This window comes from Marmota flaviventris, chromosome 12 (assembly GCF_047511675.1).
Source record: "Marmota flaviventris isolate mMarFla1 chromosome 12, mMarFla1.hap1, whole genome shotgun sequence".
NCBI lineage: Eukaryota > Metazoa > Chordata > Mammalia > Rodentia > Sciuridae > Marmota > Marmota flaviventris.
In genome coordinates this window covers 28,867,120-28,890,471 of record NC_092509.1, presented here as the reverse complement: position 1 = coordinate 28,890,471, position 23,352 = coordinate 28,867,120, and the positions used below count along the sequence as shown (strand labels likewise).

Genomic DNA, 23,352 nt, shown 5'->3' with positions numbered 1-23,352 from the left:
TTAATTGGGACTTCATTGAATCCATAGAATGCTTTGAGGAGTAGGAAATTTTGACAATATTGATTTTTCCAATTCATAAACACAGGATATCTTTCCATTATTTGTGTTAATTTCTTTCTTTTTTTTTCTTCTTCAGTTTCTTCAATTTCTTTTGTCAATGTTTTATAGTTGTCATTGCACATATCTTTCACCCCCTTTGTTAAATTGACTCCTAAAGTATTTAATTATTTTCAATGCTCTTATAAATGAAATTGTTTTCTTAATTTTTTGGACAGTTCACCTTAGAATATAGTTATGCAGCTGATTTTTATGTGCTGATTTTTGTATCTTGCAACTTTATATCGTTTGTTTATTAGTTCAAAATGACTTTTTGGTGGAGTCTGTAGGATTTTCTATATATCACATCACAGCTTCTGAAAACAGAGACAACTTCTTCCAGTCTGTTTTGGATATCTTTTGTTTATCTTGTCTAATCTATCTGGCTAAGACTTCCTGTAACATGCCTGGTAAATGTGCCAAGAGATGGCATCCTTGTCTTGCTCCTCACCTTAGAGGAACAGCTTTCAATTTTTCACCATTGAATGTGATGTGGTAGCTGAGGGCTTGTCATATATGGCCTGATTGCACTGAGGTACATTCCCTCTACACCTAATTTGTTGAGAGTTTAACATGAGGGGCTATTGAATCTTGTCAAGTGCTTTTCTGCATCTCTTGAAATGATCATATGGGTTTTTTTCCTTTTATTTTTTCAATACTAGGGATTGAACCCAGGGACACTCTGTCACTGAGTTACATCCTCAACCCTTTTGAAATTATTATTTTAAGACAGGGTTCTGCTAAATTGCCAAGGCTGGCCTTGAACCATCAATCCTCCTGCCTGAGCCTCTCAGGTAGCTGGATTATAGGCATGCATCATGGCGCCCAGCTGATCATATGGTTTTTATCTTCTATTTTGTTAATATAGTGTATCACATTTACTGATTTGCATGTGTCGATTTATCTTTATAGCCCAAGGATAAATCCCAGGTGGTTAGTGTTTATGATCCTTCTAAAAGTGCTGTTGACTTAATCTTGCTGGTAATCTATTGAAGATTTTAACTTTGGTATCCTTCAGAGATATCAGCCTATAATTTTCTTTTCTTGTAATGCCTTTTTTCTGGCTTTGTTATCAGAGTAATTCTGGTCTTGTGGAATAAGTTTGAAAGTTTTCCTTCCTCTTCAATTATATGAAAGAATTTGGGAAGCATTGTTATTAGTCCTTCTTTAAGTATTTGTGTGTTTGATAAAACTCACCAGAGAAGCAATTAGATCCTGGGCTTTTTTTTTTTTTTTTTTTTTTAATGGAAGATTTTTGGCTGCTGATTTAATTTCCTTACCAGTTAATGTTTGAATTTTCTATTCCTTTGAGAAGAACATTCTTATTCCTAAATTTAACGGAAATGGATCTAGGATTTTTCATTAGATATGATTTTTAAAAATGTTTCTTTTAGTTGTAGTTGGACAGAAGACCTTTATTTTATTTATCTGTTTTTATGTGGTGTTGAGGATCAAACCCAGAACCTCGTACATGCTTGGCAAGCGCTCTACTGCTGAGCCACGACCCCAGCCCCTAGATATGATGTTAACTCTTGATTTGAAATGGATGTTCCTCACTGTGTCAAAGAAGTGCCCTTTTTTTTCTTTATTTACCAAAAATTGTTTTCTTCTTTTTCTATTTTTACCTTTTCTCTCTCCTATTCTTCTCTCCTCCCTTTCTCCTCTTCTGAAATAGATGGTGACTTTCTTAAAATGCCTTTTACTCATCAATTGAAAGGACACTATAATTTTCTCACTTTGGTCTACCGATTGGATGACTTGTGCTAAAAAAGATTTCCTAAGAGTTTGCACCTTTGCATTCTTGCAACAAGTTCCATGTTGTCCTATGCTAATATTTAATTTCCTTCTGGATTATATTTTCTAATATTAAGTTAAGGATCTTTTGTAGCTGTATTTGTAAAATACACTTGTGTGCTTTTCTGGGATATATTTAACACATTTTTGTTTCAGAAAGTGAATTCTTCAGCTTCCCATTGTCTTCTCTATGAGTTTAAAACACATTATTTGCCAATAGTATACTGATTAAAATTCTCCACCAAAACATAGGAGCCTGGAATTTTTGTTGAGGAGTGGAGTAGATTTCAGGGAACTTTCTTTCTAGTTATTTCTTGGAAATTAATTTTTTTCAAATTTTCTATATTGTTTTATCAATTCTTATTATTTACATTTTCCTGGGGGGAAAATATGTATAACCTCAAAAAATAAGTTAGCATAAATCTTTACACAGAGTTCTTTTATAGTATTCAAATATATTTATTAGATGAGTAGATATAGAAAATGTGATATATATACATATACACAAACACACATACATACACACTATACACACAAACACACACAATAGAATTTTGTTCAACCACAAAGAAAAATAAAATTATGTCATTTGCAGGAAAATGTATGGAACTAGAGACCATCGTGTTAAGCAAAATAAGTGAAACTCAGAACGTTAAGGGTGATATGCTTTCTCTCGTGTGTGCAAGCTAGGAGGGAAAAGGAAAAGATGGAAGGGGTCTATCTCATGAAGATCAAAGGCAAATCAGTAGAGTAAAGGGACCAAGAGGTGGGAGACGGGGAAGGAGGAGGAAAGTGCTGAGTGGTGATATTGGCCAAATTATATAGTTATATTGTGTGAATGTACAAATATATAACAACACATCCCATCATTATATACAAATAGAATGCACCAATAAAAATGTGGGGAAAATATATTTATCAATAACCTCCTTTCTCATTTCAAATACTGAATTTTCTTTCTTTTTTATTAGACTAATCAGATATTTATGTATCTATTGACTTTTTCAATGTCACAGTTTTATTTTTATTTTTAATTTATTTTTTATTGGTTCATTTTAGTTATAAATGACAGTAGATATAATTGTACAAGCATGAACATATCTTATTCTAATAGGACCCCTTCTTGTGGATGTGCATGATGGTGAGATTTACTGGGGTATATTCAAATATTCATAGGAAAGTTATGTCAGATTCATTCCACCGTCTTTTCCTCGATATCACAGCTTTTAAGTTTTAAGTTAAGTCAACTTTAAGTTTTCTAATTCACTGAAAAATTTATTCTTTCTTTCTGTCTACATTTTTTCTTTGATGTTCTTTGTATTGATGCATTATAGTTGTATATAGTGGTAGGATTCATTGTTACACATGCCTACATGCAAACAATAAACAATACAATTTGGCCAATATCATTCCCCAGTATTTCCACTTTTACTTCTGTCTACATTATTTGGTATTGTTTCTCAAGCTTCTTGAATTAAATATTTCATTATTTTTTTCTGATATTTTTTAAAAAATATTTAGGGCTGTACATTGTTCTCTGAGAATGATTAGTATCCTTCCCATATTTTTATATGTAGTTTTGTCATATCATTACCTTTTAATGTTCTGTAACTGCCATTTTTATTTTCTCTGACCTCAAAATTTATTTATAATAGCCAAAATGATTTCTTGCGTGGCAAATTGCAACTTTTGTCATGACCCTTTTCTTCTCTCTATAGACACTTTGGCGGGAGAGGGATGGTGGTTTGGGAAGAGGGATGAGATGGTCGGCACTCCTTCTTGCCCACACAGACACTTTCCCTCACCACTGACTTCCTTGCCAGCTCTCATTCTAGCCCTCAGTGGCAGTAAAAGGGAAGTTTCATGTGAAAAGGAGAATGGCTCCTTCCCACATCATGGCTAGGGGTCCCTCGGTGCACATGCCGGGATCCTTATGCAGTGACAGTGGTGTGTATTAAGTAAGTGTTTTTGGATAAAGTCAACAAAAAGGATACATTTTACTGAATTATACACAATAATTTTTAATAATCTTACTCCCATAATCTGACCATGTGTGAACTGAACCCATTGTCCGTATTGGAAAACAAATCTCAAAGGGAAAAATATAGTTAATCATTACAGTTCATTTTTCCCCAAAAATCAAAGTATGTATCAAAGGGATGAAGAAATTCCACACTTCAGAAGTATGGTAAAATTCTTGGCAAAGAGGTTGATTTTGTAATGTTAATACTTCTTAAATGATCTCTTTTGATTTCTGTTTGTTCATTTCTCTTAGGGACCTTTCCTAAGACAGGCTGCCCATGTTAGTGACAGTCATGTGAAGACACAAGCAGCTCTTTTCCCCAGGGAAACACTCTGATCACTTTTACCACTGTTCTGCACTTCATCGTTAACAATCTTTCCCTAGTCAATCTGTGCGATTTCTCTATTGACCAGGCAGTCTGAGCAATTCGAAAATTCACTTGGGTCTGTGAATTCCCCTTGCCATCTACATTGCAATCATGTTAGGGTCATGGCTTTGCTTAGTATTGACTAATTCAAAAACAAAACAAAAAGCCAGGAGATTTTCTCTTATTCCTGTGGCATTTGGGAGCTGCACTGGAAAGAACATCATCAAAGGATGATAAAATATTATGTTTTGGAGCGAAGTTATATGTCTTTCTTATTTACTAGCCAGTGTCGATAGCAGTAAGAGTCAAGGTCAAGGAACTACTCAATTCAGGGAACTTTCAGGAAACCAAATGGGAAATTTTCATACATCACTGCAGTTCTAGAGCTGAACTTGAAAAGTTTCATGTTAAGTCAAGGCTGTTATGTAGGGCTAGGAACCTGAATTTTGATATCAGAGAGCTCTAGATTTGAAATCTGCCTCCTGCTAGCTTTATGATATCCTGGCATCCACACGATTCTTGAACTACTACTGATGATACTACTGAGACTATCTAACCTGTATTGAGCACTTATCATTTCCAAGGCAGAGTGTTATACTCAGGGCTTTATGGTGTTTATACTTACTCTCATTTAACCCTCATGCAAACCTCATGAAGAAAGAAGCTAATTCTTCTAGTACATTTAGTTGGCATTGAATCTAGGGCAGGTACTCAGTTATTCCAACTCCATATTCTAAGCTTTTAGCCACATTCAACTGACTTTCTGAACATCTGTCTCCTTATCTACAAGGTAAGTACAATAAAAACTCTCTTGTAAGTTTGTCAGGAGAATCAGGGATCATGTAGTAAGGCATAGCTTCTAAGACTGGTTATTCACCAACTCTGTTGGTGATGCCACTATTAGTAGTGATTTAAGCCTTGGTCAGTGTCTGGTAGGAAGCATTCTCAGTGCTTTCTTCTTTGCATACATATGCTATGAACAGAGTCAAACCCCACTAACTTAGGAAAGTTAAAAATTCCAAAGTAGAATTCCAATGGTTTGGGCAGGGTCAGCCAATGGGAGCCTGCCTAGAGATACACACGCTCCAGTAATGTACCTGTAGATAGTCACTTCTTTCCTTTGGAGCCACAGGAACACAGACATGGATCTGAACCCACAGTCCACAGTGTAATCTTTTTCTTCCCACAAAGCGAAGATCTTTCTCTCTGGTAGTTCTTCTACAAGGCATGCTGCCTGGGATTTTGCCAGACAACATTTTAAATTTATCTGACCCGATAGCATCAAATGACCTTTCAAAAGATACTGATAACCAAGAATCCCAATGCAAATATGGGCCCCTGGCCACATCCAAAGCAACAGCCCTCACTTAGTGGCTTTCCCTTCCTAAGCACAACAACTAACTGAGGCCAGTGTTAGAAAGCACCAGTGACTCTTACCTGTGAGCTTAAAGGCTGGATGTGTAAATGTTCAAGATATGCATTTATGCTATAGAAATACTTTCAGAATAGACATAGTAGGTACAGCACGGTCCTCCAAGCCTCCCACGCACCAAAGGAAAAGCCAGGACTGGACAGACAGCTTCTAATCCTTACAGGAGCCTGCTGGTTGTCACCCAATGTTCTCTCACCCCACAACATACGGGCAGACTGAGAATGTGCAATGCTACATCTGGAGCACCTTCTGCTTGCTGCCCTGCAGCCATAATGGCTCCAAACCATGGGTCATATGAAAAATACTTAACTAGTATATTACACAATTATTTAAATATGTCCCAGGCTAAAATTTCCATTTCTAAATAGTATTTCTCAACATGCAAACGTGGATCTACCTGCATCAGAGTCACCTGAGTGCTTGTCAGAAATGCAGATTCCTAAGCATATTTGTCTATTTATCAGTTTATTGTCTCCCTTTTGAGCATGTAAGAAGACCCATGGAGTAGAAACTGGTCTGTTTACCCTGATACACCAGATCCTAAAAATTGTCAGCTTATAGTAAGCGTTCAATAAACAAAGTAACTCCTCAAGCCTATACTGACCTGCTGAATTAAAATCCCAGGAATGGAGTCAGGAATCTGCACCTTAGACAAGTATTTATTTGATTGTAGTGTATACTAAGTTGCAGGAACCAGTGTTCCAAAGTAGTTCAGTTAATCCTAAGATCAAGAAAGAAAAAGCATTATTTTCAGAGGCCCCCATATTCACTGTCTGGTCAGATATTAAGGTATAATAGACATTTTAATATCCTGAGGCTAAACTTTTCCTTCTAGTCTATACCTGAGACAAATATCTATCTACCCTCTGCCTTATGCCAGGCTCTAGGTTTCTCAGGGACAAGACACAAATGGGCTTGCAAGACAGAATGCCTAGGAAAGACTAGGGCCACTCCCACCTCTTTCCACAAAGCCAGAGGCAAACACTCAGAATTGATTACTAGACAAGCTCCCTCCCCCTGCCCAAAGCTGACTGATAGAAAATGAAACACACTATGTGTTCATTACTGTTTCCAGAAAAGCTTGGATGACACCTCTCATTCACCAAAATCAGATTCTATCTTATCCTGAAGGAATCCAATCTTTCCAGAGGACCCCTTCAAGTTTATTATGGAAGCTCGGCATTTTATGTCTAGTTCCAGCCCATCTTTAACCATCAGCAACTTGTCTTGGGTAGATGACTTGACTTTGACAGTCACTGCACCTCTCAACCCATTTCTTGTTTGGAAAAAATGAGATTAGACTAGTATCAGGTCTGGAGCCTCTTCCAATTCAAGTGTCCACTAACCTCTGGCTTCTCAGTGATACTTCACTGCCTTACAGTTAACAAAATGATCTGGTGGGATTTGATGGGAAAATAGTGATTGTCAAGCTTGTCTACTCAAAATTCTCCAAGCTTCTGGCAAAGTAGGTAAATTTCAAGATTTATAAAATGATTTCTAAGAATTCTTCTCTCGAGTTCCATGTTTACTTATGAAATTACTATGACAGTACTAATGTGCTCAGAACTGTTTGTAAAGGATTGATACAATGCCCAAATTTCCTCTGAAATGTGATCAGAGTTCATAATGTTGATAGCAGGACCTGAGCATCACCTGGTCTTGGAGAGGTTGAATGTCACTGCTTTGCGCAGGTTGCCCCCGCAGCTGTGAAGGATAGCAAAAATATAGGGAGCAAGACACCCTCCCTCTTCTCCCAAGTCTCCTGGGAATTCCCCAAAGGTAGGCCACTCTGAATCTGAGCCTATAACCTTTGCATCAAATGTATCTGTAATGCCCTTTGTCTGATTCCAGCCCAACAAACTAATCACTACTAACTTGTTCATTACCATTGCCCAGGTAATTACATGTGAATTGCTTTGCTTTGGAAAACAATTTCACCTAAATCAATGATTCTCAATGCTTTGAGGTTTATTGCCTGCTTTATATTCTAATTATGTTGTCACACCTCCTTTGTAAGTCTGAAATAAAAATGGTACACAATATACCCACTCCATACTCACTGTATAATGCCCAAATTATTTTTAAAAATGAAGAAAAGAAGCTGGGAACAGTGACTCACACCGGGAATCTCAGCAGCTTTGGAGGCCAAGGCAGGAGGACAAGTTCAAAGCCAGCCTTAACAATTTAGCAAGGTCCTAAGCAACTTAGTGAGCCCTGTCTCTAAATAAAATATAGAAAAGGGCTGAGGATGTGGTTCAGTGGTGAAGCACCCTGGGTTCAATCCCTGATACCAAAAGAAAAAAAGAAGTTGGAGAAGTAATTTATAATAAAACAACATATTTCAATATGTAAAAGTTTAGGCAAGACAATGCTATAAGATGTAATAAAGTCTCCCAGTGCACCTTATTTTTCCAAATTCTTTATGATCCTGATATGAAAATCTTAGTAACCTTAGTGACTATTTCACTGCCTGTAGTACCTTGTAGCTACTCTGGTTTTTGTTTGTTATTTTCTTCTACTTGAAGTCTTGAAGTAGGAGTGGCACACTACATACAAACAATCTGGACAATTGAAGCTAACATTTATTGAATGCTTACCATATGCCAAGTCCTTTTAAATCATTTTGCATTTGTTAACTTATTTAATTCTCATAACTCACTGTTATTTTCCAGGGATATTTGGCAAAGAAAATTAAGAAATTTTAGTAAGTTCACACACCCAGCCATTTCTAGCTTTCTAGAAATCATCTCCAATTACCATAAAAATCAGCCAAGCTCTATCTGTGTTTCTATCATAGAAAAGAAACATTTGGGGAATGAAATGATGTTCCTTATTCCAATGTCATTTTACTTAACTGATTGAAATTTGAGCCCAGGAGTCCTTGGCCTATTTTTTGCTTTTAGCACTGGGAATCTACTTAAAGGGCTTTTGGACTTAATATTTTCATTTTAATGTTTCAGAATGGATTCTTCTTGGCATTTTATCTTTATATGAATTGCAGATCCATTCACTAGACATTTTGGAATAAAAATGTTCTTTCTGCACTCTCCATTCATTGCCAAATGCTTGCTCTGAATCAGACTTATTTTAAGTAAATTAAGAGGATGACTTAAAAAGCAGAGTAGAGGGACTCCATGGCCATTCTACCAAGAATAACACAGTATGGTCAGAAGTCTCCCACATGTGCTAAGAAATTGTTCTCTGACATCACTCAGGGAAGTAAATGTGTTTTGTTTTGTTTTCTTGGAAATAGCCAAGGAGTTGTTTTAACTGAGCATTGTAATCAATAATATAGGGCTGAATTTTATCCTCATGTGGCTGCTTACATCATAAGTCAAGAAAGTAAATTATTCTAAGCAAACCTATAATATATATATATATTTTTTTTTTTTTTTTCTTTCAGAGGGAAAATGATCCCATCTGATCTTGAAAGAAGAATCCTTGAAGCAAAACAGAAAGTAAGTTTTTGCAGAGATCTTTATCTAGCCCATAACAAATTGAGGATCCAAATTTGTAATGAGGAGAGCCCATTTATCTTTTACTTTTAAAACAGGATTCAAATCCCAATCTCCCAGCTTTAATGAGAATCTGGAATTCCGCATCCAGCCTGTGTCTTTGAGTTATGTATAGGCTCTGCTTTAGAGAAGCTTTAGTTCCTGAATAAAATATTTGTACAGAAATACTGTCAGAGTTCCCAAAGCTTTTGTCTCCCTGTGTGCTGAGGGTTGGCATTAAGCAGACACACATTTGGAAGATCATCTTCACAAGTAGGAAGCAGCAGAATGCGTTTTCCTGCCCTCAACACATGCCTAGATGATTTGATCTCCATTTATCTCATTTTACTGGCAGCCATTTAGAAGTCTTTTTAGAAGTTAACAAGTTCTGAAGAATCACCACAAGCTCTGGAAAGTCATCCTGGTTTGTAAATCAGAGAGTTTGGTTTTAGAATTCTCTGTTTAACTTTGAGTCAATATAATCTATGGTTCCTGGTTCAGTACAATATATGTGCATTTTATTATTAAGAACTCAGAAATAATTATTTTCGTATGCTTTTCTCCCTACAACCTGATTTTTGCACCAGAATGCTTCTAGTCACATAAACCATAAAATTAAACCTTTGCTGCCACCTAAAGACCGATTCTGTAACATCATGTTCTATAAATCAACAGGACACAGTCATAGGATGAGTGACTAGACTGATCCTATTTGTGGCATTCTTCCCCGGATGCCTTCAGCCACAGCCTATTATTTCCATCAATTTTCATTTAGCCATGGCCAGACAGACTGAGGGCTACTTAGATGGATGAAAGCCCTGGCTTATTGTTTAGCTCCATGTGAACCATCCCTTCTGAAAGGCTCCAAATAAATTATCGGAGCATTTTCCAAATAGCATTTTCCAAACAGGCTAGTCAGGGTTCCTTCTCTTCCTTCTGCCTGCTCATGCTGGGAGATGTATTAAGTTCAAAGACCCCCACGGTGCAAAAGGAAGACTAAAAAACTAGCAAAGATAGTAAAGGGGGCCAGAAAGTCTACCTGGAGCGCACAAATGGCTTGTGGACACCACTCACAACCTTGGATTCCACTTAGCCTCTTTGAGGAACAGAATGTCTGTTCTCACAAGACAATGGTCAGGACCAGCAGAATGACCTGGATTCTGTGGAGTGGACATTGATTTGTACCAAGCTTCAGGGAGGTGATAACCCTTCTGAGGGTTTCAAAAGTGCAAAGGAGTATGAGAGGGGACGGGGTTCCATTGTTTTAAAATCAGCTTTTAGAAGAATCCTTGAATCCCTAATTACATTATTTGGGGGTCTCTCATTTGTGCAGGGATATGTTCCTTTCCTTGTGAGTGCCACAGCTGGAACCACTGTGTATGGAGCATTCGATCCCCTCTTGGCGGTTGCTGACATTTGCAAAAAGTATAAGATCTGGATGCACGTGGATGTAAGTATCCCTCAGGGACTGGCCAGTAAAATGTCCTTGCACTTTCATCTGGGTCTCATGGAATATAATTTTTTTAATTTATGCAGCTTATTTTCAGAATAGTGGTATTTAAACTTTTCACAGTTTCGCAGGCAAATTAACACACAACTAATATGTCATACAGAATTTGCTGGAAGCAGCCTGAGGTGATTCTGCTTTAAATTTCCCAACATGGAGATATTCTTATTTCTATGGTCAGTGCTCAAACAGATCAGGGTTCTCAATTCTTTGAGCCATAATGCCTTGGAGGAACATAGCCTGCTCAGTCACATGCATGCAGCTCTTCCTTCCTTAAAAGAATAAAAAGGTAAAAAAAATCATTTATATAGGAAATTCAGAGAATAAATTACTTCGGCCCAAGTTAAATATTTGTATATTTGTGGAGGAAAGCAAGTTTGACAACTTAGTAGGAAATACAGACTATCAGATTTCTAGTCTGTCAGCTTGAGCTTGGTCAACTAAGAAGCTAAATTATATTTGAGATGCTTTGATTCCAGAATTAATCACACACAAAAAAATAATAATAGAAGCATACCACATTTTTCAAATTAAAAAAGAGTCAATTTTTAGAAGGATGAATTCAAGGGATTTAAGTTTAGATCCTTTTTACTCAAAGGCTGGCTTGAAGATCAGCTGTTATCTGCAAATTGTTTGCTAATGATCCATGATGAGGTAAAGAGAATGCCAAACCATCACTAACCACAAACCATCACAAACTAATCACAATGTTTGGTTTCCTTGTTTTGTTTTCCTTGTAAGACTCTCTCAATAAAGGAAGCTGTAAGTTGATATATATTCTGGTGCAAGATCCTTATGCTGCTCTGGGGCTGGGATCATTTTGGCTTGCCAGTCCACCTTATCCACCTTAACTGTAGTGATGGGTGACCTTAGTGTTTCTCAGTGATAGTAATGGGGTTGGGGGAAGGATCTTTCTCCTTCTCATGTAAACGGAACTGTGCCCCAAAATTTGGCTTCTTATACCCACATAAGTGTAGGAAAAAGTCTGAGATCTTAGAATGTTTCTCTAACTCAAACTTTAATTGTCCGCCTCCTTCATTTACCTGGGGTCAAGCAGATCATTTTCATACTATGAGACTCTTCATCTGTAAGACACCAAACTATAGACATCTAGGTCATTAAAAACTTCTACCTTTTCCTTTGTCTGATCCTTTTCAGGCAGCTTGGGGTGGTGGATTACTGATGTCCCGAAAACATAAGTGGAAGCTGAGCGGTGTGGAGAGGTATGTGCATTTTCTCTTGTTAACAACATAAAGCATTGAAAGGTAAATGTGAAATGCAAATGCACTGCATTTGCAGGATCTTTAGGATGTAGCTGAGCCCCCTCTGCCCCATTCTCTTGTGCCTCGCCTTGTGTGAATCACACTCAGGAATACTATGTGTAAGCTACAAAAAAATAAATAAAATGAAATCCCATATCGAGTGACCTTTCAGTTCTCAGGCATAAAAATTCTTACTTGGGCTCCATTCCCAAGATCTCTGAACCAACTACCAGTATCATTTAAAATCTTCAAGTAGTCCATATTTTTCTAGGAAGGAAGAGGTTCTATAGCGTTCATGTTCCTTAAACAGATAACATGCACTGTTTTCCAGAAGGCTGTAAATAAATTTTTCACACCAAATAAGCACCTTGGAAGTTATCAATGTTGAAAGTCCAGATTTGGAATTAAGTATAGTCAGTTAACTTAAAGTGAGACATGCTCTAGATAACCTCATGTCATGGCTTTGTCCCATAGTAACCCTTTTCTTGCATAGTTCTGATTGATGCTGGAAAGTAGCTTTTATTTAGAGACTAAGCAGTAGACCATTGATAAAAGCTGAAAAATACAAAGGAGGTCATGTCTGATTAGCATGAAGCATATTCAGGTCCAAGGGGGAGGATGCAGAATGTAAGCTACAGCCGCAGGCTCTGGTTCTGGACCATGTGCAAAGGGAGTAGAGTTTTCCCATCACGACATGGCCAGTCAGCCAGGTCAACCACAGTTGTGAGCTCTGACACTCACTCTGACACTGAGAAAGCCTGAATTCATTAGAGGCTGCCAAATGCCCACCATGCCCTGCCAAGTAGCCAGATGCTACCCAGGAAAAGGTTCACACTGGCTCTGCCCCCAGACATCTTGGCACAATTTCTGTTCCAGGGCAAGGAGAAAGGCTGATGAAGTTTTAGAGCATCTGTCAGCACTGGTCAAACAGGGCACCCAGGCCAGAGGGAATGTGTGGAGTGTGCTGTGTGACACCCAGGCCAGAGGGAATGTGCAGAGTGTGTTGTGTGTCAGGCAGACCTATCATGTGCAGAGAACTCACAGATGTGGAGACGGACGTGTATTCCCTTCTGAATTAGTAGAAAAAAGGTAAGGGACAGACCAACCAAACCCCATGTCACAGGGTGACTGTCCCAGATCTGCTGACCAAAATAAAGTCTGGCCTAGGCATTTCTGAGTTAAGGCACTAGAGCTGCCCATGCTTGAATGGCAGGACATATTAAATGAGGAGGAATACCAGCAGGGATCGTCATCCTCCCAGAGTCTATCAGTTCTAGGGCTCTGCTCCTGGCCCTCTGGGCTTCTTCCAAGTCTAATCTCTTTTCAATATGAAGATACAAATGAAACTAGAAGCTTAAGGAATGTACAATGAACTAAACAAGGAGAGACAATGAGCAGAGAGAGAGAGAGAGAGAGAGAGAGAGCTTGGAAGGTGCTGCCCAGGTGCTGAGAATAATTAAATTCAGAGCTATGGGTATGACTCAGAGATAGAGTATTTGCCTAGCATGCTTGAGGCCATGGTTAAATCCCCAGCAAAACACACACACACACACACACACACACCTCAACCTGCGTGGCTGTTAATTCAGAAACCAGGCAATGGCGGATGGAGAAAAGACAAACAGATACACATAGAGAGAAAAAGCTGGGGCCCAGTGGTCATTACACCCTGATAGAGATATAATGACCCAAGCTAGCTCAGCACATTTATTATATTATTATCATTTTAACATCAAAAGGATTTTTGTGTGTGTGTGTGTGAGAAAGTTTATTCAAGGCATGTAGGACAAAGGATGAACTTCTGGATAGCCCAATTATAATTATTAACTTTGCACTCATAATTCTCTACCCCCAGCAGCTGATGTTTGATCTCAGTGTCAAGACTGATAGTCCTGTGGCAAGCACGGAACCTCCTTTGAACAGGGTGTCACCACAGTGTCACAATGAGAGATCATGATTCAAATCACCATTACACACACACACACACACACACACACACACACACACAAAATCCAAGTACTTTCAAAAGAGGCAGACTATGTACAGTACTTTCTTTTCTGTGAGTTTCTTTCTGACTAGAACAAAAAGTGAGCACTTGTATTTTACCTTTAATGCCACCCATGGCTGCAAATCTGGAAACTACAGAGCATCCTCCCCTTGAAAGCTCTCTAAATTACCTATCCCAAGCCTCAGAAAAATAAACACCCACACATTTTTGTACTGAAGACTATTATTTGAAAGCAAAGCTTGGAATGTTCACCATGGAACACAGAGTCCTCTATGTTCTTATTATCACAATTTCTGATACTTTTTATAATTAAATATACTAATAAAATAAGCAGATACGGAGCCCTAAAGTAAGGAGGACTTTTTTCTGCTTCAAACAGGACTCCCTTAGCTAAATTTACCTGAGAGGGTACATCTTGCTGACTTCTTAGCATGAGGCACACTCTTCTTTGGTGAATTAAGGCTGTAGGACCAGTGTAATCATTGAGGTCTCATGTGCAGGAATTGCCTCACTTGAGGAAATTACTGTTTTCCGAGCATCACAAACCAAGCTAAAGGATTCATTCTATAAGTGGAGGAAAATCTATGGTTAATTTCTGTACCCAAATCCAGCTCTTCCTTGTGGTCACAGAGATCCCCAAATGGCATCCTCCAAAATGGCAAAGCACTGGAATCCTGCCTGGTATCCCCTTTGAGAACCAACCAAATCCTCATAAGATGGCTCTCATCCTTCCTAGTTCTGTCAAAATTGCTAGAACTGATGTATCTGGGGGGCACGTCACAAACCCTGCCTCTCCAGAGCATGTTGCTGCATCGTTCACCAATATTCCTTTAGTCCCCCTCCTCTGGGCAGCCTCTTGCCTGTAAGAGTCCTTTGCCATTCTCACGTCCACTCTCAAGGCTTTAAGGCCCAGCTGAAGGAACCAGCGCTGCAGCTGCTGCATGACCAGCTGCCCTCATTCCCAGCTGAGAACCGAGGGCCCAGACATTCATTCAGCAGTTGCTGACCCAAGATGAGTGTGAGATGAAGCCTATCTTGAAGGAGCTTCAAATCCAGTAGGAAAGACTGACAATTAGCAATGGATTAAAATTCAAGGCAGTGGCACTAAAGTCTCAAGAGACAGGCAAACGAGCTGACTGGAGAGCAAAGGGGAAGGAAAGACCGTTCCTAGGCAGCATTTTTACAGGGAGTGTCCATCAAGCATCAGCATTGGAGCTTAGAAGCATGCTGGGAGGGGTAAGTAGAAATGAAAAATGTTCTTCAGGCTGAAGAGCAGAGACCCCAAAGTTTGAAAGTGCATAGGGTCCTTGGAGAAATTTAAGACGAATTTGGTTGAAAGAAGAGGTAGATTCATGGCCATGGTTAGGAGGAGACTGATGGGAAGTGCAGAGTTCTGTCCAGGGAGTCCCCAGCACCAGGGGGTGCTGTCCACATAACTAGACCCCTCAGCTGAAAATCAAGGTTGCATGAGCCACAATTAAAAGTAGAACATTGTATTCCTCCAGTGGGGACAAAAAAGATGGAAACCCCGAGCGGTAGGATCCATAGCCAGGTTTTGAGCAGAGGAGGGATGCCTCACTTGTGTTTGGAAAGACAGCTGCACATTAGGGAGCAGATGGAAGCTGGGCACTAGATCTGTGAGACAGCACCTGCCCATCCAGGTACGGGAGGTGAGAGCAGCTGACATTGGCTGCAGTAGCAACTGGAGAGGGGTGAGTGGATGGCCCAGGAAAGGAAAGTGAAACCAGCAAAGGGTAAGGAGAGGAGGGGAGACTGAAACCAAGTCAGTGCTGAAGTTTGGGGGCTGAAAGCCTAGGAGGAAAGTGGTGCCAGGAACCAGGATCTAGAGAAGAGAGAATAGCTCTGAAAGGCTGAGCTGTAGGAAGCTACTGGGTTCATTTGGGGGCTGCTGATTTGAGGTATAGGCAGAGGTACAAGGGTCTGTCTTAAAACAGCCCTGGAGGATTCAGTTCTTATGGAACTTAGGGAAAACTACAGAAGCCACATAGCTGAATCCCACCGCAGAGCATTTTGCAATGAACCTGAGGCTGTTTTACATAAATTGCCAACATTGCTCAAATAAACTAAGGCCATGTCATCGAATCATTCCATGCAGCTTTTTGTCATCTTTATGAGACATCTTTATGCCTCGGAGAGAAAGGCAAGACAGAATTGAGAGACAAGTGGTTGTGCACCTTGAAAGCTTCTGTCCCAAAAAGACAAATAGGCCATGCATGCAAATAAATACTTCTATTACTATCACAGGAATGAGGACTGAGGTTTTATTGTCCTAGCAGGCATCTTTATTGATAAAGCCAAGTTCATCAGGATTAGACAGATAGCTATAAATTGTTATAGAATGGCAGCATGCATGTTCCCATTGTCACAAAGCTTATGAATGACAGGGATGAAATCAATAGCAAAATCCAAGCATATATAATGCTTACAGCTACAAAACTCTTACTATTTCTTCTCTTACAGAGGAGCCATCTAGGTACAGAGAGATTAAGTAACTTGTTCAAGGTCACACAGCTAGGAAGTAATGAAACCTTAATTCTTTGAAGGAAGTTGAATGGGGCTGCAGAGATAATACTTCAAGAATCTGAGACCTTAAAGAACAAGTAAGAGTTAACCAACCCAGTGAAGCCAAGGAAGACAACATTCTAGGACAAGGAGATAACATTAAAGGACCTGGGAGCACAGGAATAGAATTTTCTGGGAACAAAAAATAATCTGGCATGATGAAAATAGATAAAGTTAAGGGACACAAGCCTGAACACACATTACCAGAGCTCACCCTGGGGGCATCATGAACCATGCCTTACAGTTTGGAATTTGGGCTGAAGGCAATAGAGAGCCACCAACAGTTAAGAGAGGTCAAAGACTTGAGATGTAGCTTGGTGGTACAGTGTTTGCCTAGCATGTGCAAGGCCTTGGGTTCAATCCCTAGCAGCAGCAGCAGCATCAAAAGAAGAAAAAGAAAAGAGAGCAATAAACAGCTAGAAGATAATTCTAATACCAGGTAGAGAAAAGAGGCAGCTAAGATACCAGATTAAAATAACAATAGTTCTTATTAGAGAAATCTGAATCAGGACTATAGTTCAGGCTTTTCAAACAGCATAAGCCCCTGAGCCGGGCACCACCATTGTGTGAGAAGCACTGCACCAGTCAGTGATTTAATCTCAGGAAAGATTACAAGTCTCTGCTGCAGGAGCCACAGCACGGCTCACCCAGGGGCTGGAAAGACAGCTCTGCGTTAGAGAAGACATGGATGCAGGGGACGAGGCAGAATGTCCTGCAAAAGGACACCTTTGAGAAATCTGGTCACTGATCAATAAGAAGGAGAAAGTAGGTCAGGAAACAGATATATTGTGCAGTGGAAGGAGTGTCCCCTCTGAGCTGCAGGCCACGGCCACAGTGTCAGCACAGCAGCAGTGGAGGTATACAAGGTACTGATCACCAGTGACAAAAGGCAGGACCCTGAGCTCTGTGACGCTGATCTCTGTGAGGCTGAGACCACCTTGGAGGCAGAACTCAGGTTTTCCCTGGGGCTTGGGAGAGGAGACACATGGAGAACCATGCCCTCACCTGCCATGTCCTTGGACAGAACACTTGTACAGTTAGGAGTGCATCTCAGTTTTGTGAACGTGGTATCATCCTGGAGTGGCAGAGGCGGTGCCAGCACACTGAAGCTCGCGGCCCCTGTGCAGAGCCTCAGCAATCTGCACCTTACACTGGTGCCACCTGCTTACCTAATGTGTTTGTCTTAGGGCCAACTCTGTGACATGGAATCCACACAAGATGATGGGAGTCCCTCTGCAGTGCTCCGCCTTCCTGGTTAGAGAAGAGGTAGGTCTTCCCTGATTCTGTGTCCCAGCCCTTGGGTGGGGTTTGGCAGTCTTTGCTGAGAGGACTTTCTCTGGAAACATCAGGATCTTTAGGTCTTCCTTGCCACGTGGCTCACACTCTCCAGAAAGCACCCCTCCAAACTGCTGTCGGGAGGTCCAAAAAGGCTCAGGAGACCCGAACCTTCAGAATAGAAACTTCAGGCTAATCTCCATGCTTTCAGTATAAGCCTCCTTTCCTCAACTACACTTGATGTTCCTGACCCAGAGACTCTTCATGCTACTGTCTTAGAAAATTAAATTTCCAGTTTTCTTCTGGAACATGAGAAGAAACAATTTTTTTACCTTAAGAAAAAAATTAAAATTATAGTTTTTACCATAAGGAAAAATATGCATGATATAGGATTAAAGTTAGTGTGAGAATTCAGGTGTGTGTGTGTGTGTGTGTGTGTTATCTAATAATTCTATTTTATTTGATTTAATATTTAATGCCACAATCAGAATGTAAGGCATCTGCATATATATTAATCAGCATAAGCAAAGGCCATTTTTATTAAAGATTCTTCTGTGAATAAAGTCTAAGGTCACTGTGTAGATGATCACTGTCCTCTGTGTCTCCCTCCTATGAGGGAGAGAGGAGGGAGAAGCCACATCTCACTCCTCTGCTAATTTTGTTGATAAGACCCACCAAATAAGGAGTTTCAGTTTATCCTTATTAAATTTTATCTTGTTAGAATCAATAAGGCAAACTCACATTGAAGGGACTTTTAAGTATTTATCTTTACTTGCTTTAAAATATTTTGTTTTTCTATTATGAACTCAATGTATAATTATTTAAGAAAATTTGGGCAGGACTGAAAATATAGATAAATTTAGAGTTGGCCAAAATTCTGTCATTTGGAGATAAAAGTTATTTACTGTCTTAAAACATTTTCTCCTACAATCTTCTAGGAATATCTGTATCATATTTGTTTATGTATGTATTTATAACAAATACATATCTTAAATAACATTGCTATCATCTACATCATATATTTTTCATTTTTATACTTAATATCATATTATAAATATGATATTCCATAATGTGATTTTTCATGGCCTCAAAATATCATATTTCATGAGACATAATGGTTTTGTAAAATCCTTAAACATGTATCTTTGATCACATTCCTGATTATTTTCTTAAAGTAGATTCCTCAGAGTGGAATTGTAGGTCAAAACATATTATTTCTATGGTTCTTAATACCTCCTCTTGGCAACTACAAATTTCAGCAATGTGCCTTCTGTCTGCATCAAATAAATTAAAATTTTGACACAGGATTGAAGACAGACTGCCCTTCCAAAACAAGCTGAATGCATTGAAAAAAACTTTTCAAACTGGTTTTTCATCAAGTAAACATCCAGTTTGATATATTCTCATCAATTCTAGCTCATGCATATTCCAGCTGTATTACCTGAAGGGAAAAATAAGTTTTTGTTACTTAGATTTCAGTCAGATGTTTGACAGTGGCTCCCATAGATCTATCACCATAGATCCAAAGTGCAATGTCAGCCAACTGAAAACAGGCAGATTTGGAAGTGATTAGATGACTGCATGGGAAAGACCTGCTGATGGGTAATTTAATATTTGTTCTCCAGGAGAGACTCGTAGCTTGGCATCTAACCCTCTTCCATTCAAAATATTCATTGATGGTTTGAGTACAACACAGAAGCTTATTTTAGTTTCAGATGAGAAGAAGCTGGAAAAGAGAGGAGATATGTATAGTGACAGAATCAGAATACAAGATGAGTTTTACAGACTGGTCCTGCAAGCCACACTTAAGAAAGGGAAGTTGTTCATGGGAATCATTGCAAAGCTCTGCCCTTAGGTTATTTTGACTGGACATAGCAGGCTTGTCTCACACATAGCTAAATTGTTGGACTTGTGTAAATAAAAAATGTAGGACTTCAGGTTGTACTCTGCACGGTCAACCAGGAATAATAATTTCAAAAAATTATCCAAATAACTATATCTTTTTTGTGTGTGTGATGCTGGGGATTGAACCCAAGGCCTTGTGTATACAAGGCAAGCACTCTACCAACTGAGCTCCATCCCCAGCCTTCAAATGACTGTGAATGAGATAAAAGAAGTCAACTTTCAGCAGGAGAGATGTGGTAGAGTCCCATGCCCTCTGGTTAAACCATGGCTTGCAGTGCTTTGCTTAGCTCTGTGCCCAATCTTATATGGGACCTCATCAAGCGAGAATTCCAACATAGAGAAACCATTGATGAACATGCAAAGGGGAATGGCTTAAAGATTAAACCTAGGGAGAAGAAAAAGAAAACAAACGTAAAGGGCTGAGAAGGGGAGAGGCACTTTCACAGTTCAAAGGACTCTCAAGTGAAAGAAATTCATTTTGCTTTGTTTTCCAAGGATTTGTGAAGGGGGTGGGTTAGTAACACTGGGTGGCACAAATTTGGTGGCAAAAATCAGAATACACAGTGCATTTTAAGTTTGACTTGGGGTTGATAAAAGCAATACTTTTTTTTAAAGTAAGCTTTTAAATTTTTTTTGTTTATAGTTGTAGATGGACAGAATGCCTTTATTTTATTTGTTTATTTTTATGTGGTGCTGAGGATCAAACCCAGTGCCTCATGCATGGTAGGCAAGCCCTCAACCACTGAGCTGCAGCCCCAGCCCCCAAAAGTAAGCTTTTCAATAGTAGGAATAAACTAATTATCAGGAGAGATGAATGAATACGGATTGGACAATCACATGTGAGTAACAGAGTAGGTAGGATTTCTTAACTGGATAGAAATAGATTAAATGAGCTCTAAACTCCCTTCCAAATCCAGGAGTTCCTAATGCTCTCATAAACAGCTTATTTTTTTTCCCTTGGGTCCAAGAAATAATAGCATCTTATAAGATGGCAATAATTTTTCTGTGGTTATAGAGATCTCTGCTTTAAAAAGATGGAGGTATTTTGAATTAGAGTTTAAAACAAGTTTTAATATTTCTGGAGTTATTGAAGCCTTTCACACAGTGTCTGGAAAAGAGGGATTTATGATGCAGAGTTTCCTAAATTTATTTGAGTTTGAGAACTCCATTTTGTATAGCAACTGTACAAAATGATGGTTGATAGCTTTTTCGTGGCCCAGAACCAGGTAGTTTGCTCACCAGAGACTTATGCATGGATATTGCCATCACCTTTCTTTGTTCTTTTGCATAGAGTGAGACAGGTGTGGCCCAGCATTTAGAGTTAAGCACTTTGAGTCCTTTTTTTCTTGGATGGATCTTGGTCTGCTCCATCTGTCTTGGGAGGAGCTGGTCTGATCCATCCACCCTTCCACACTCTCTGAGATGGCCCCCCTTAGTTTCAATGGCATCTATCTGTGAGTTTACGTGGCCAGAGAAAGAACCATACAAAGTTTCTGTGAATGAATCAAGATGGAAGCACATATTGTAATTTTCATGTCTTATTTGTCTCCAAGTGAATTTTCTTTTGTGAATTCAATGTCTTTCTACTGATCCAATACAAATACGTCATATTTAATTTTCCTTATTCACAAAGTTGGTGGATTCCATAAATAGGAAGTACCAGGTAAAGTCCAGTTCTCTTTTCTACCACTGGGGCACTCTGTCTTTCAAAACCTGGTTGAACTTTTGGTTGCATTTCACAGTGTCTTAGTTAGGATATTTTTAAAAATGAGTTCCCATTTCTAACTTCAACTCAGTGATCACAATGTAGTCTTTTCTTCCCTTGTCATGAGTCACACGAGAAGCAAAATCCAAATGCCAAAGCTTTTATAAAATCACAATTACACGGTAGAAAACAAGAGTCACAGGCTTCCAGTAGTTCGTGACAAATTGAAACGTGGTGGGGTTTCCAGGGAGGAGACTGGCAATGCTATTTTAGTCAGAAAGCATGATTCATGCACTGTTCTTGGGAATGTTTGATCACTTTGTCACTCATTTCTGTGACAGAGCCACAGTGCCCGGGCAAATTCATGGTCACGGACAATGAAATTTTCTTTGCAACTTCCACAAGCAAAGAACCCTGACCACTGAGATGGAACATGACATGGGAAAGATTGGTTGCTTAAATTCATCTCAGAATTGCAATATCTTTGCTTTTTGAGATTTTAGCACATACAATAACAGCAATGAAACCTTATGGTTTTCAAAGACAACTTGAGCTACATGATAAAATCCTTCAACTAGATATAGATGGAAATGCTATAAAAACCACACTAACAGTATTTTACAGAATCGGATAATTTACAAAAATATCCTAATTAATTATTCAGAACATCAGAATGTTTTCCCAAAGAATGAGCATTGTACTGACTGTCCTTCCTTCCTTCCTTCCTTCCTTCCTTCCTTCCTTTCTTTCTATAAAAATGCCTTCTCTTAAAAGGAAGAGTAGAAATATAAGTATATACTTGCTAATTTTGGTAACGTTCAACCCTGAGCAATTTATCCCAGAGTTAACCTATGACAGTAGCCTGCCTGGACAATCCTATTCAGAAGTTAGCCCCATCTTTTCTTAATCTCTCTCTTTCTTATTATTACTGTTTTCTTTTCACAAGACATACAACATCCCTTTTGTTTACTTTTCTCTTAATAATTCCTACCACAGTGTAAAGCTAATGGATAATCAGTAGCGTTTCCTAAACCTCCTCTTTTTTTCTTTTAGGGATTGATGCAGAGTTGCAACCAGATGCATGCCTCCTACCTCTTCCAGCAAGATAAACACTACGACCTGTCCTATGACACTGGAGACAAGGCCTTGCAGTGTGGACGCCATGTTGATGTTTTTAAATTATGGCTAATGTGGAGAGCAAAGGTGAGTGGGTACAGACCAGCTGAATGTCAACCAGAGGTTGGGGGGGGGACTTTATCTGTGCTAAGGAACTGATTATCAAACTGAAAATCACTCACTCAAGATTGAGTTTCTTTAATCCTATATCTACAACATTCTACATAGGCAAGAGTATAATCAAACCCATTGCTTGTTTCCTTTTCGGCCCAATTATTTTAATGCCCACACTCATCTAGAAAACAAATCAATTTTGATACACATGGCAGAACATCTTGATTTTTGAGAGACGTTTCTTCTTATTGTCATCATCATTTTTCTTGGATTTATTTTATCACCTACTCTTGGTTTGTACCCACTGGTGGATCATCAGAATGCATTCTGAAAGTATATGTTTGGAAAATAAAAAAGGGTTGTTCCACCAGGATAACTTGTTTTTGACATTTCAAAGCATAACCTCTAATAACAGGGCTCTTTTTAAAGCTCCAGAAGTACCTAACTACCTCCTCTGTATGGGTTCTGTTTAGCTCAGAGTTCACCTGTAAGTGGTCTCTCCTCTCCCTGTAGGATAAACTCTGTAACTAATGGTGTGCAGAACTGGCTGGACCTCACTATTGCCTTCCAAGAGAATAGATTTGTAGTAAACGAAAGCAGGCTGAAAAGGGCAAAGATTTCACTTTTAATTTTGACCAGATTCTCACCTTACAGGTCACAAATCAGTGATT

General features: G+C 39.1%; 1 protein-coding gene across 1 annotated transcript in view; it reads left to right on the top strand.

Annotated features, from left to right (window-relative positions):
- Window positions 1–23,352, top strand: part of Gad2 (glutamate decarboxylase 2) — a 77,791-nt gene that overhangs the window by 42,157 nt on the left and 12,282 nt on the right. The window contains exons 9-13 of the mRNA XM_027953098.2: window positions 9,116–9,170; window positions 10,540–10,656; window positions 11,872–11,936; window positions 17,754–17,832; window positions 22,505–22,654. Of these exons, the coding sequence (XP_027808899.1) occupies window positions 9,116–9,170; window positions 10,540–10,656; window positions 11,872–11,936; window positions 17,754–17,832; window positions 22,505–22,654 (466 nt within the window). The remainder of the gene's footprint in view (window positions 1–9,115; window positions 9,171–10,539; window positions 10,657–11,871; window positions 11,937–17,753; window positions 17,833–22,504; window positions 22,655–23,352) is intronic.